General features: G+C 37.6%; 1 protein-coding gene across 3 annotated transcripts in view; it reads right to left on the bottom strand.

The window, feature by feature from the left end:
* Nucleotides 1-602: 602 nt before the first annotated feature.
* Nucleotides 603-15,345, bottom strand: part of LOC116178170 — a 120,140-nt gene continuing 105,397 nt past the window's right edge. For all 3 annotated transcript variants that reach the window (XM_031497585.1, XM_031497586.1, XM_031497588.1), the window contains one exon: nucleotides 603-1,200. In XM_031497585.1, coding sequence (XP_031353445.1) covers nucleotides 964-1,200 — 237 coding nt within the window. In that variant the 3' untranslated portion in view covers nucleotides 603-963. The remainder of the gene's footprint in view (nucleotides 1,201-15,345) is intronic.

Raw genomic sequence — 15,345 nt, 5'->3', positions numbered from 1 at the left:
TTCAAACAGTTCCAAGATTGGGCTACTAAATCAAAAGTTACAGCCCTTGAATTTTTTTTCGATATTGGTTTTTTGCCTATAACTTTTGATTCAGGGGTCAAAATGGCAAATGCGTGTAGTGATCATGTGACTCTTCTGTAGTAGCAGAGACATAATTATGTGGGATAAGTTTCCAACAAACTTGAGATTGCGAAAAAGGTTCCAGGACATTCCGAAACAAGAGTGGGGATAATGTGTAATTGTTTCCACTAAAATTGAACGTACATTGGCCCATATGAATAAAAGGAAGCAAATGCTTATACTTGCAAAATTCAAAGTAAATACTCGTAATTGCTCCTTCACACTGGGCGATTTAGCAGCGCTTCTGAGCAGCAGGACAGGACGCAGTGCAGCGCTGCTAAACCATGCTAAACAGACCAGTATGAAGGGGCAGTTACGAGTATTTACTTTCAATTTTGTAAGTATAAGCATTTGCTTCCTTTTATTCATACGGCCCATTGACGTCTATATTGGACGGTTTTGTATAAACGAAAATACAGTCTGCCTTGAAACAAGGTAACAGCAAAATATTCGTCGTGAATTTTAATACATTAATATAATAATAAAGGTACATAAATATTTTATTGTGTGCAAAAAACACAACCAAACAACTTGAGCAATTTCATCATATTAATAATAATAATAATAATAAACAATCACTAATTACATTAAATATTATAAAATATATTTACATCCTAATATATAAAATAACAATATATTATAATTACAAACCTACAATCGATTACATGATCAGGAACAACTCTCAATTCTCCTCATCCATAAGTACGCACGCCATTTCTGCAAAGTCTTTGTACTAAATTTACGAGGGCGTAACGTTAAGTAGAATAATTGCTCAATGGTGCCCAAAGAGTGGCAGTGTTCGTGGAATTATTGCACTGACGATGAGTGTTCTGGATCGTTGCATCACGATGTTCCCCCCGAATCGGATGTATTCCCGGTCGTGTGCCCCAATTCGGGTGAGCCCGAGGAATTTCTGTGACAGTGGGTGCAGTGCAGACAGACGCTGCACGAGCCCAATTTCTTCGCCAGCACCGACTTCAATTTCAATGCCGGTCCCAATTTCATGCTCATGGTCGACGTTAAATGCTCCTCGGTCAGTAACGGTAAACCGGAACCGTCGATCCGCTGCTCTCGAAAATTCTGAAAACCAAATTACACGCGAATTAGTGACAATCCACTGATCAGCTCCGTTACTTAACTAATTATCACGCAGTCTTAAAAAGATCGGTCGACATTATTATAAGAAAGAAAAAACACGGATTATAATGGGCGAGATCGCAATCAGGATACCTAGTTGTAAACGAAGGGTTATTACGAGCAGGAACTTAAAGTAGCTCGTGTTTATAGAGAGGCACGGGTCGCTAATGATTAGCGTGCTCAAGTTGCACGCATCATTCTCTTACACGCCACTGCTTCCAGCTTAATAAAAAAAATTACCATTACGTTGTGTAAGCCGTACAAAATAACAATTGAATTAGAGAACAGGGACATTAACAGAAGAAAGTCGTGTAATTGACGCAACGCGTATTTAATTGCACTATGCGTTATTCTCAAGGTGCAGTGGTAGTCGCCAAGGTACCACGAACGAATTAACAAGGTTCTTTAGGTTTAAATAGGCAATTGCGAAATTCTTCATCACCTTCTTTAGTGTCTTCAATGGTCGACGCAAAAGAGTGATGTTTTAATGCTAATTCATGATGAATGGTACACTCGGGTAATGAAAATAGATCTCTTCCCATTGCCTATTAATAAATATTGGGTTAAAATTGTGAAGACTGCATACTCAGAAATACGGTTTGTAGTTAATAAAGTATACAAATTTGGCTACCCTTCTAGTGTAGTCGCAAGAACAAACGACTCATTACACCCGGTATAACAGATGCTTTAATTTGAGACGAACAATTAATAATATAATAGTTAGTGACCCGATTTTGTTTTGTATCCTAATTATTAGTTGTTAATTTTGTTTAAATAATTACCTTGTTTATTTAAATGAAAAAGAATTACGTGTTATAAGATTAGATTTAAACATCTGGAAATTATTTGCGTAGTATTTGTAAAAGTTTATCTCATGTTTTTCTCCGGTCGTAGATAAGAAGTGTTCTTATCGCTGCGTACGCTAAATTACATTTCAAGATCAGGACGTGTTATTGCACTACTGAATACAGGTGCTGTTCTATCTGTCGAAAACGCGCATTATTTTCTTAATGAAGGAGGAACTGAACTAAACAGAGGAAAATAGTTTTGAATACGCGAACCGGTAATTAAACGGTCGGAGATTTTGGAGTATTGACACTTTGATTAAATTTTTATCGAGCGCTCGTTTCGTGTTATGTGTTATTCTGGCCCTGTGTGCCTGTTTTTCTTTTAACCTGATTGTTTTATGTCAAATGATTGGTTTTGTGATTAATCGAGCCCAAAAGTACGACTTAGAAAAGTGTGTTCATGTTAAATTTTTCCATTTTGTATTCGGAATTACATCAGATATCGAGATTTTGGTGGTGAGCTTAATTCAGTTAGCTGGGCAGATGTTTTGTGGGTGCCTTAGTCGCCATTTGCCATTACACATAGCAAAACTTTACAGCACTTCCTTTTAAACCTTTATTTCATACCATTGAATACAATTGAGGGAGTTCCAAAAGTCTCCCTATTGGAATGTTACAATACTCTTCGAAATTCACTAATTGGCAGGATGAAAAATTAAGAAAAAACTCCTCACTTTCAAAGGACACTTAAAAAAATGTGAAAAAATTTTGAAAACGCTTAGAGGAAGCTGAACGATGAATTACGTACATCGCACTTCATATGAGATTGTAATGATGGGAAATGTTAATCATCAGTTCATAATTAAAACTCCTGCATGAATTCCTGAATTAATTTAAATTTCCACTACGAGAGGGCGGTAGCTTTGGCGCATGGATGCAGGAATAAAAGTTGTCACCGGTTTTCCCACCATTTACTCACAGTTCTTTCTAAAATGATATATACACCAGAAAACAACCAGAAAGGGAATCTTTTGCGGCAGTGAAAGCCATCCTGACTTCCTGACTTGACACCCGATCTTAGCAAAACCTTGTGCGATCGTATGAACGCGCTGGATTGGCTCCTGATAGCGGTCCCATTATTACTAATTCATCACTTGTACGATCGGAAGAACGAGCTCGTGGTGTGCCAGATTCCTGTCGATTATTCACAACCTTCTCTTGCACGAAACTGGTGACAACTTTTATTCCTGATTCCATGCTTCAAAGCTACCGCCCTCTCTTAGTGGAAATACCAGTTGATTCAGGAATTCCTGCAGGAGTTTTAATTAAGAATTAATGATAAAAATGTCACATCATTACAAGATAGAGCGGAAGGCATTGAGAGATTTGAGAACCCGACAACCCTTACAAAGAAAGCTTCAGAGGAACTAAGAGACGCTTCAAACAAAATAAGGGCACATTTTGAGGGGAGGAATTAGAGGGAATTCTTAAAAAGGACTTGAGAATAATATGAAAAGGGTTTCGAACGAACTTAAGAGATATTTAAGAAGACAGAGGAAGTTGAAAAGAAATGTAGCGAGCCTTGAAGAGAACTTTGTAGAATTTGGGACAAATTTGTATGGAAACTTGAAAGCATTGAAACGAACCATAGAAAAATGTAATAGACACTTTAAGAGGGGCCAATGTAGATTGGTTTGTTAGAACTTCAGTATTAATTTTCTTGTTTTTTTTCAAAATTAAAAGGTGAAGGATGTCGTCCTTCCACCTTCACCTGCAAAAGAAAGTAGAAAATTTCCTCGATTGATTGCGGTCGAATTTAGGCCAACCCGTGATTGTAATCGTCGATATAATGAACAATTAATTCTTTAATTATTCGCACTCGTAGTAAGTACCTTTCATTTTCTTCGCCGATTTGGGCACGATTTATAAGTGTGGGGGGGGGGAGGGGGCGGGAGAAAATTAATTAACGTGTACAGTTACGCGGTCACTGGAAAGAAGATCGATTCGAACGGGACGTTTCGTGCATTAAAAACGTTTCGGTTCCATCGGGTACCTTGTATTTACATAAATCACGTACACTACTCTAGTGGTAAATGTGGAATACGTGCGCGATCGTTTTGAATCGAATGCTAACAGATTTCAGGGTGGACGATCATGTCAGAATGCGTGAAAATTGCATCGAGATGTGTTTGTTCTGAACGTTGCAATTTTAATCCAAGCACTAAGAACAGTTGTAGCTACATTCAGCTTGCTGACCCATCGATTAATTAATAACACCTTACTATACGTTTATACTTAAATGCATTCGATTACGAGCAAACACAATAAGCTTTGCTTATCAACTAACCATTCACTCTACCCGAATGTGGAATAATGAGAAAATTGCTCTGAACCCGATATCAAAAGGTATGGCACATTATGTAGCCCAAAATAATCATTCATATACAGATTTCTTTGACGAAACGAGAGTTAATGGACCTCCAGTTTTTCACTTTTTGTTTCGCTTTCACTAACCATCGGTTGTCATCTCGGTTGTCATAGTACGCGTTCAGCTCCACGAAAGAACTAGACAGCCGGAAAAATTCCAGCGGGACCTTTCTCTCAGGCGCCGATGTCAAATTGTCCTTGTCGACGCGCCGCATGCACGTACGGCAGCAAACTAGAACACGCTGCACCCTCATTGGTTCAAACGGTCAACCGATGAGAGCGTAGCGTCCCTGGCTGTAAACGTTTAAAAGCAGAGCTCCGAACTCTGCAACCTGCTATGACGTCGCTTCAAGAAACAACCAGTTCTCCGCCTGCAGAAGCAGTTCGCCTTGCCAGCTCGACCTCGCGCCAAGCTCCACTAACCAGAAGATCCGCATCCGACATGAAGCTTTGGTGTCGCCAGTGTCTCGATTGTCAACGCTCAATCATCGCCACACCGTATCACCTCCAGGACACTTCCAATCGGAATCTTCTCCACATTTCAATCACGTACAGATGGATTTGGTCGGTCCTCTTCCTACAAGCGTAAGATACACGTACCACCACGCTGTCCCATAAATGACCTCCGCCGAGTCCGTCGCAATACATTTCTTAAGCGGATGGATTGCAAGATTCGGAATTCGGGAACAGATTTGAACCGACAGTGACCGACAATTTGAGTCTGTTCTCTTCGTAGAGGTATCATCCTGCTGGGTCTTCGCTCAACTCCCGCAGATGATTCTGACTCTGCACTCGCATCTCTTGTGTACGGTGCAACACTCCGCCTGCCGGGAGAATTATATATTATAATAATATTATATATTATATAACGACAAAGTATCTTTCGATCGTCTAAAATCGTGAAATCCAGCAGTCCTCTTCGCCCCAGCTATCAGTCGTGCCGAGGAAACTGCATCTTCCAAACAATCCCCACTCTTCGGATGAACAAACAAGATCCGGACCGCACGTGAATTTTCCCAAAAAGCTTGCCAACGTCCATGCCGCTGAGGAGCAGGGGAGTAATATGGTGACGCGTCGCATCAACTTCCGGCAGCAAACTAAAACGTGCTGCACCCTCATTGGCCAAAAAGACCAAGTGATGAGAGTGTCGCTTCCCTGGTCGAAAACGTTTAAAATCAGAGCCCCGAACTGTGCTGCGATGGCGCTTCAAGAAACAACCAGCTTTCCGCCTGCAGAACTAGTTCAACTCGCCAGCATTTCAAGTGAAACCGAATGTGACCAGAAACTGAAAAATATGCGAACAATCTCCTCATTCGATACCATTTATCTATGCCAAATTTCATTTTGATACGCCTAGAAGTGACTGGCCTAATCAATTCGTTGACACCTGGTATAACTATACTATGTAACTTTCGTTAAATAAAACAATGGCTTAGAATGTTTCGGTTGGAATTCTTTCTTTTCTTTTGTCAATAACAAAAAAGGCATTATGTAATAACGTTTCATAAAATGTATACAGGGTGTTCAGGAATTCGTGTTAATGTTCATAGTTTTGAGAATACGGAACACCCTCCGCAATACTACACAGAAAATGAGGACTATTTTTAGCGCATTTTTTAAGAATTAAAAAAATGTGCTATTGTTTGCATTTTGTCCGTTCGTCCATCCGTCCGGACCCACTTCTGGCGTTTGGAACTATTTCTAGGGGAATGGTCCTAGAGTCCTGGATTTTTTTGCAGTAGGTCTCATCGAAATAAATTGGTTTATACAAACTATAACTTTCTCGTGCGACTCTTTTTCGAGATTAGTGAACGACGGGGCCTACGGGGGGGGGGGGGGGGGGGGTAAAAATTAATTGTATCTCTCATTGTATTCTAATAAAAGGTCTCAACGAAAGGAATTAATTTTTACCAACCATAGTCCTCCTCCTCGACCTCTTATTGTGATCGGGTATAGGTATTCCCTCAATAACGGATTGTCGAAAGAGGGTACTCACAAAGGGCGATTGAGACGTCTGCAAAACATATTATATCCATTGGTGATCTCAAAACAAAAGCTATTTCGGTTTAAAAAGATGCGCTTCATCTGCACAAGAGTTGTGCACAATTTATACTTGTAGGGTAGTAGGGAAAAAGTTGTTGAGTTCTCATTTGTTGTGGAATATTACAAGTAATCCTTCGAAAGAAGGCAACTGAACATTCGTAATATGATATAATACTGTTGGTATGTATGGGGGGAGGGGGGGGGGGTTACCCCAGATCCCCCGGTACTACGTCTTCTCAGAACGGTAAGTGCTCTGGACTTTCGTGTTAGTGTTTAGGGAAGAGCATATCACTGGGGGGAATAATATGACATATGGAATACCCTCAGTAATACTCCCCAGCAAATGGGGACTTAATTTAACTAGCACTCTCACAAAGAAAACGTAGCACCGGGGGGGTCTGGGGTTTATTGAATGACTGCCAGACACATAAATACAAAGATTCGATTAGTCTGGAAGGGTAGTAGGGAAACAGTTGTTGAGTTCTCATTGGCTCTGGACAAAGTGAAGATATGAAGTCTTTAGAAGTCTTGTGTACGCAAAATCTCTAAAAGAAATCGTGACTACAATGCATAGAAAATAATTAAGTTGATTATTATAAACGTGTTGGGAGGAACGTAACACCGGGCGGTCTGGGGGTATAGAATACCCCCCTCCCCCTCACCCCCCTTATGAAAAATGGTAAATCAAATGGAAATTTCTCGGAATCAACCGTCAAGGTAGTTTTCAGGAAAGGTAATCGATTCCTCCTGTGCTGGAGGGCATTCCATACCCCCCAGACCTCCTAGAGCGACATTGTAAGCAAAACGTCCGGTCGTTAGAAGTCTCTTGTATGTAAAATCTCTAAGAAAATGTAATGGCACTCCATAGAAAATGAAAAATGGCCGTTTGCACCGACCTGTTAAGCTGACCTTAGCTTAAGCATAGCTTATAATCTATGGTAACCAATGTTGCAACAATCGTTGCCATGGATTTTAAGCTACGCCTAAACTGAGTTCAGATGAAATTTGCCGGTGCAATCGGCCATAAGTTAGTTATTATAAACATGTTAGAGCAGAACACCGGGGGATTGAGGGGGTTTGGAATGCCACCAGGAAAATATGAAAATCTGATGCCTATTTACCGAGAGGAACTGTCATGGTTGTTTTAGGAAGAGGTGATAGATTCCTTCTGTGCTGGTGGACATAGACCCCTCGGAGCTACTTTCTTCGCCGAAACGTCCAGTCTTTAGAAGTCTGTATACTAGTATGAGGGCCAAGAACAAGAGAGGGATAATAATAAATAAATAAATTTTGGTGGTTACGGGTTAAAAATCAACCACCCTTATCTTGCAATTAGCCCTCGAATCCACATAAACATATAATTAACGAGATAGTTAAAGGATTACCAAGCATTTGGTTACACAATGCGATCGAAACACGATTACTGGAAGAGATAGAAGATGAAAATTAAAAACGTAACCATTTCCCACCCACGTGCTTCTCGACACAATGAATGATTGTTGTCCATATATCAAAGCATGTGGCCGAGCGATCACGCATTCGATGACGGGATCAACAAGCTCACCAGCGAAGAATTTTAGGGAGCGTTTGCCCATTTTACTTTTCAATTAGCGTGCACGTATCAATCAACGAAGTGATGAATGCAAATTTGAACTGCATGCGCACAGATCTCGGATTAGATTTCGTTCAAGATTGATTGATAGGTGGAGTTGGGCGGTTATTGCTATTATCTGCGTTGGGGCACGATTTTGATATTCCATTCGGGTCGAGGTCACGACGGCTTGCCATTTGAACGGTGACATTTCTTCGGATTTGGAAGTTGCACACCTACAGAAGGAATTTTTCGTGCTGTTACTATCCCATTTAATCGACATTATCCAAATTTTGATCTTAATCTGGAAAAAGTGGCACAAATCACATAAGCGACGATATATGCAAACTTGCAGGTTGTTACTAGTTTTTTCAAAGTCATCTCCGTTCCAGCAGTACACATACAATTCTTGTAGTATAGTTATATATTTCCTGCTTCCTGTTTCACCTCATTCGATGGGTTCCACCTGTGCGTTAGTGAATCCTCTCTCTAATCATGACTTATTATTGAATCGGGTAACTTACAAAGAAAAAGCAATCTGAGGATCAATGAGGAAAAGTAACAGGCGGTCAATATAATTGTTCTGGACAGATCGGATGTGTTTGGCAGTTATCACAAAAAAACGCATGCATCATTTTTCCTCAAAACGCACATTTATTATTCTGACGACCATAGTTAGTTCGTTCCAAAGTTTTTAAAAAAGGTCTTTGGGTAACGAGTATCGCACAGTCCGATTTCAATATTATGTTCAGGTTCTTGACAATATTGCAAATGCTTCAACTTCTGAATTTTGAAAATCCCTGAAAGCCCTTGGAGTCATTTAAAGCTAAGGAAGAATTACAATCATCCTACCTACCAATGTATACATTTCTTAAAAAGTCAAGATGTCTAAAACAACCTAAAAGCGTGAGGAAAACATGGAGGAAATTTGAGGAGTACTCGAAGAGAACCGTAAGATGAAGGAGGGGAACGTAAATGAGCTTGAGAAGGCTGTTGTCGGAGGAGCTTGAAGGGAAATTAAACGACTCTGAAGTGAACTTGTGTTTTGGGGGGAAATCGAGCGAAAGTAATTCGAGGAAAATTTGAGACGAGCATGGCAAGAATTTGGAAAGCTAGGGGAATAAGGAGAGAATCTTGACCTTTATTCTTTAAAAAAAACTCACTAAAAACCCTCGGCAATTTTAAGTTTCAGAGAGACACTTCCTTTCATCTCTTAGTTCTAGGGTTGCAAGCCGTACAGTTGTTAAGTTGGAACAACCTAGAAAGTTTGAACTTGATGCGATACGTTTTTAGTGCATATTTTAAGAATCCGCCGCTCCGTCTGTCAATCCTTCCGGACCCACTTCTGCGGTTTCGAACTACTTTTAGGGGAATGGTCCTACTGGAATTTTGTGCAATTTGTATCGTATACCTTGAAGGTGTTCCAGATGGCCATCAAATTTCGCTGTCTCATTATTTCATGAGAGGGGAGGGCAGGGGTAACCACACGTTCTACCCTTCATGGTATTCTAATGAGAAGTCTCACCGAAATGAATTGGTTTGTACAAAGTATAACTTTCCTGCGCGACTCCTTCCCGAGCTCAGTGTATGGCCGGAGGCATGGAGGGAGGGGGCAAAACTTAATTTTATCTTTCATGGTATTCCAATTAAAGGTCTCAACAAAAGGAATTGATTTCTACCAACCATATTCTCCTCCTCGACTCCTTATCGTGATCGGATATAAATAATTGCTTATATCTCAAAAACAGATTGTCGGAGGATGGTACTCACAATGAGCGATTGGGACGTCTGGAAGAAACATCTCTATTGGTGATGAAACTTTGTGAGCGAATATCTCGAAAACGGTTTTTCGGGGGTTTATCGGGACAAGACATATTTATTGGTGAAGTGGAAAGAAAATATAGCATGCTACCACCTTATAACGCAACCATTTACTAATCTATTTCGGTTTAAAAAAATGCGCTTTATCTGCACATGGGTTGTGCACAATTTATACTTGTATACCAACTACGTCCCTTCTTTTTTGCCCCTTATCAAAATAGGGGGTGGGGTGGGGGCCGGAACTGGTTTTATCTTTCATGGTACTCTAATGAAAGGTCTCAACGAAAGGAATTAATTTCTACCAACCATAGTCCCCCTCAGGCTCCGGTTTTTAAATAGGCTCCACTTTCCGGATGATCGTTTAATTTTCATATTGAAGCTGAAAACCGTTGCTTACTTATGACATTGGAACGACTAAAAAGACAATATGTTTCAAAATCAAGTAAAGCTTATTCTAAACCTAACCTAAAGTTAACAAAAAATCAGGTTTTAATATTGTAATTGTTTTAAATTGTTGTTGGGACAAAAAAGGGTCAAAATACAACTATATTTTGAGTCAAAAGTCAAGAAATACTGTAGAATTAAAAGGTCCTCAATTTTCTAGATTCAAGTTGAAATTGTACTAATTTTCTAATTTAAACTGTGTAGTTTTCGTGAGGGGTCCCAAATTAAGATGCATATTTTGTTATGGTAATTTTTACTTTGAATGTTTAATATTTTGTAGTTCTGTTATTAATTTATTAGGGGTGGTTGTGCGTTTCAGATTTTTTAATCCAAAATTGTATTTTATTTCAAAATATGGAAAAATATACAGGATGTTTGATTAACACAAATGTTATTTTGTGGAATGTTTTTCTGATTTTTCAATCTCAATGCTTCATACTTGATACTAAATGTCATTTGACATTTTAAGTATACAGGAGGCGCCCAATAGCGTGAAAATATTTGAGATTAGAAAAGAATGTATTAAACAAAAGTTTTATGGTACGAGAAGCCTTATAACCGAAAAATGTTTGTAGGCATACAGGATGCTTCATAACAGTGGTGTGTATGTCAAGATGTTGTCTGCTAATTTGAACGCCCTACATTTTTGTGTTTTTTGACAACCCTTTATACTACAATTATTTCATGTCTTCTATTTTTTTTTCAAAATATTAACCGCATTTGGGATACTAATTGTTTTATGTCAAAAGTCTCAATATGTTTATTTTTTAAAAATATTAATGCGGTTTTTTGCATTTAAAATGGAAAGCATGATAAGTTGGTGTTCTTCACAATATCTACAAAGTCAATAAGGACTTTTGTTCAACTTTATTTTATGTAAGTAAAACCCAATTTTCCAAGTGGAACACGCTATATTTTTTTTAATATGTGTATAAACTCAGACCGGGCAGTATGTCTTATCATTAAATGGTTTTCGACAAAAATTAGATAAAGAGTATCTGTACATATATTACAATTTTTTTTAAAGAATAGACGAACCATATTAATTTATTACGATAACATAAAAAATAAATTATAAAAACTAAAAAAACACAAGTGGCGGACCAAACGTTCCAAAGGCTTTTGTATGTTGAAATTGAAAAGTATTTTTTATGTTCTATTTTAGTCCAGTATGCTGATAGTTTGGACCTGCAAAAGGTGGTGTAAAAGATTTTATTGTTTTAAATGGTCCGTTTGGGTCCAAATAACGTGTATTTGAAATGTGCACACAAATTTTTTCCGGGCACAACTTTTGGCAGCCAAAAAAAACCCAAAATGTTTGGCATTTTTTCAGTTTTTTGCTTAAAACTCGAAAACGGTCCATATTTTATGAATAACACTTCTTTAGTAAATTAAAGAAAACAAAATTCTTCGTCGATCAAAAAAACAAACAAAATCGGTCCAATAGAAAATTTTTACAAGCGATCAAAAAACGCCCATTTTTCCAACGAATTTCAAAAATTTAGGGAGGGGGTAGTGGATTTTATCGTTCCTTTAGGAGCCAGAACGCATTAAAAAAAGGTTAACTCAGGTTTTTATGGAAAAGTTGGAAAAAATGGGCATTTTTTGATCGCTTGTGAACATTTTTCTATTGGACCGATTTTGTTTGAATTTTGTTTTGTTTAATTTACTCAAGAAGTGTTATTCATAAAATATGGACCGTTTTAGGGTTTTACGCGAAAAACTGAAAAAAGTCCGAACATTTTGAGTTTTTTTGGCTGCCAAAAGTTGTGTCGGGAAAAAATTTGTGGACACTCTTCAAATAGATGTTATTTGGACCATAAATGCACCATTTAAAACGATAAAATCGTGTACACCACTTTTTGCAGGAATCGGCCCTTCTGACTGCTTCGCATACTGGACTATTGCGTTTAGTTGTTTTATTTTACAAATTGTGCACAATTTTTCTGATAATTGGCAGACTTTACTAAATTTATTCCCAGTTAGAGACTCGCACTGTATATATAGATTGCACCAGCATAAATCACCCTAAATACGTTCTATAATGGTAAAGTATCTCACCATTAAAACCACTCCCATGCACTACATATTTAGAACAGTCAACAAAATAACGTCAAACCTAAAGTATAGTGTCATAATCGACTATGTACCATCGAATCTCAAACTTAGAAACTAATTACGCCACCAAATTCCTGGAATATTTCCAAAAAAATTTGACCCAGCTAATACTGTAATGGAATCCTAAGGTTTCAAAATGATTTTACAAAAAAAAACAGAACGGTTTCAGAAAAATTCTATAAATAATATAAGACGAGTCCCAAACATGTGATGAAGAGTAATAAAAGTACAAAGAAACCCAGAAATGTTTCATTATATCCTAAAAAATGGCAGATGGGTTCGAAATACTTTGACGAGTAATACCAAAGGTGCTTACAGTAACTGTAAAAAAGTAACAGTAAAATGCTCTGACTCCTGTGATTTCGAATCTTGTATTTTTCCAAATTCAATAACGAAATTATGTAAAAATGAAGTTAATGACATTTTGTAAAAAAATAAAATTGCTATTATGTAGTATTCTCTTGTAATTTTTGGTAATCTTCATTTTTCTGTGAAATTGTGGTATTTCCTGGTCGTCTTTGATGTTCTTTCGTCTATTGCCATCCTCACTTCTTGAAAAAAATTGTAAAATATTGAAGAATATCAATAGACTTCCATGGAATACCTAAGGAGTACCTTTAAAAACCATAAAACATGTACCATGTACCTCAGTCCTGATCTGACATTTGCTAATTTGGTGGTTTCAAAAGTTGAACTTCTAACCAGGCCGCCACTGTCACGTAGATCTTTTGGAAAATGAAATGTGATGAAGATATAACTTTTTCCTAAATGAATGGTTGCGAATGTACTCATTATTAAGAAGTACACGTGTACGTGCTGAGCACGATTATCACGTTTATAATAATAGCTACAGCAACACGTACGTTAACTAATGGTTTAGTTAAACGTTCACCAGCGTAGTAATATTTGTGTAAAAGCACAGGTGTTTTCTTCACCAAACGGGGGCACAGCGCGCTTCTTCCTCCCTCTTTCAATAAACGAGTCCAATAAAAAACTAATGTACACGAAGTCTTTATTTGTATCACATTGTATACCTACATAAATAACGTGGACATTTTTATAGGCCCATCTTACAAGAATACCTTCTCACGCAAGATACTTCTCTCACTCCCCCACTGCGACGGCCACTTTATCCGAAACCCGAAATTGTTTTCTCATAATTTTGCTCCGGTAACTCCAACCGTTATGTCACATCAGCATAAAAACGTAATCAAATCAAAATGAGAAAAAAAAAACACTCACGCACTCAGAAACAGTTCTCGCCGCAATTAAGGTTAATGTAATAAAACTGAAATTTATTAAAACGATTTTGTTTTCGACAGCTTAAAGTTTATAATTAATTTATTAAAATTTTATTCCACTTGCTGCCAAAGAGATGTTATTAATATTAAAAAAAGGCAGCGCGGTTTCACATCTTATGTTTGGATTATTTTAATTAAGTCCGATTTACATATTTCTCCAATCTTTCGAGATGCCAACGAGAGTGAAGGTGCTTCTGAATTTCTCAGCATAGTAATCGATTGAGGCTGTTAATCAATATTTGACAAATTATAATAGGCATTCTCACTTTGGGATTGAAGTAATTATGGTGTCGCATGCCACTCCCAGATCATCTTTTCTTCGCTTCTTCGTTACTTTCTTTTTTCCATGAATTCGTGCACTGACGAATTATCCACAAAGCACAATAGGTCTAGGGAACCAAAGAGTTGAGGGATAGCTAAATGTTAAGAAATTGTGAAAATCCATAAACAAATGAAAATGATGAAAATGGTTTTGAAAAATATAAATTTTAAATATCGAATAGTTTTCGGCGGGTCGTAAACTGTAAAATATAATTGGAAATTTTGAGAAATAGTAAAATGTAACAAAAATTTAAAAACTGGAAAAGGGTAGATAAGAATGGGTTACGATTATAAATTTTGCAGGACACGTCCAGCATCCCCTACTGCAAAAAGTCTGGATAAAATTTTAATTTTCTTAATATAAGAAAACCTCACAGTCTTTATCAGTCCCATAATTTATTATTTTATTATTTGTAAGCAGACCCGACGAACTTCGTACCGCCTTTGGGAAATCTCGTTTTCTTGGCTTCATACGGTCGGTTTCGGCTACTACTTCACTTCTTTGATTGACCTTAAATCTCGATTTAGACGACCCTGGGTTCGTTGTAATTATGGATGTAATATTGGCTCTTTGATGATAGAAAAAATTTCGTTTAACGTGCACTGGAAACCCTAAAGAAAGCGATAAATACACTAGACACAAGACTACGATTAATTTTATCGTAAGCGTAGACAAACGCTTCAGCTCGACTCGAATTAACGTTAACTCTCATATCTATTAAAGCTCTATCTAACTTTTTTCTATTGCAACTTTTCAATTGGACAGAACTAATTCGATTAGGGCAGACTGCCATACATTTAAAGCGCCCATCAAATAATAGACAACGGTTAATGTCCACCACTAAAAAAAACCACAATACCTCTGCTATTTAAAACATTCTTCCCTCTCTCAGTTCCGTTCCTCCTTATCAAATCAATGCGCATCGAACCAAATTAAACACCTGTGTTTTCTTATCCGCGAAACCTGCTTCAAACTTGGTTAGTTTTACATAGCGATAAAACTCTTATAGCAATGACCGGAGATAAACTTGAAAATAAGACAATGTTATTTTTTACAGATGAACCTTATCATTTTGCAATATAATTCAGTCCAATATTTAAACAAACATTTTCCATTGTTAAATAAATCTTAACAAAAAAAACACGTATAAACTGTGACCAACTTTTGTATAGATAAAGTCCATTTCTTAAACCGAAGTAGATTACTAAATGAATGGGCTATAAGGTCCGCCAC

Source organism: Photinus pyralis, unplaced genomic scaffold, assembly GCF_008802855.1.
Source record: "Photinus pyralis isolate 1611_PpyrPB1 unplaced genomic scaffold, Ppyr1.3 Ppyr1.4_LG8, whole genome shotgun sequence".
Classification (NCBI taxonomy): domain Eukaryota; kingdom Metazoa; phylum Arthropoda; class Insecta; order Coleoptera; family Lampyridae; genus Photinus; species Photinus pyralis.
This window is presented reverse-complemented; position numbering and strand designations above follow the sequence as displayed.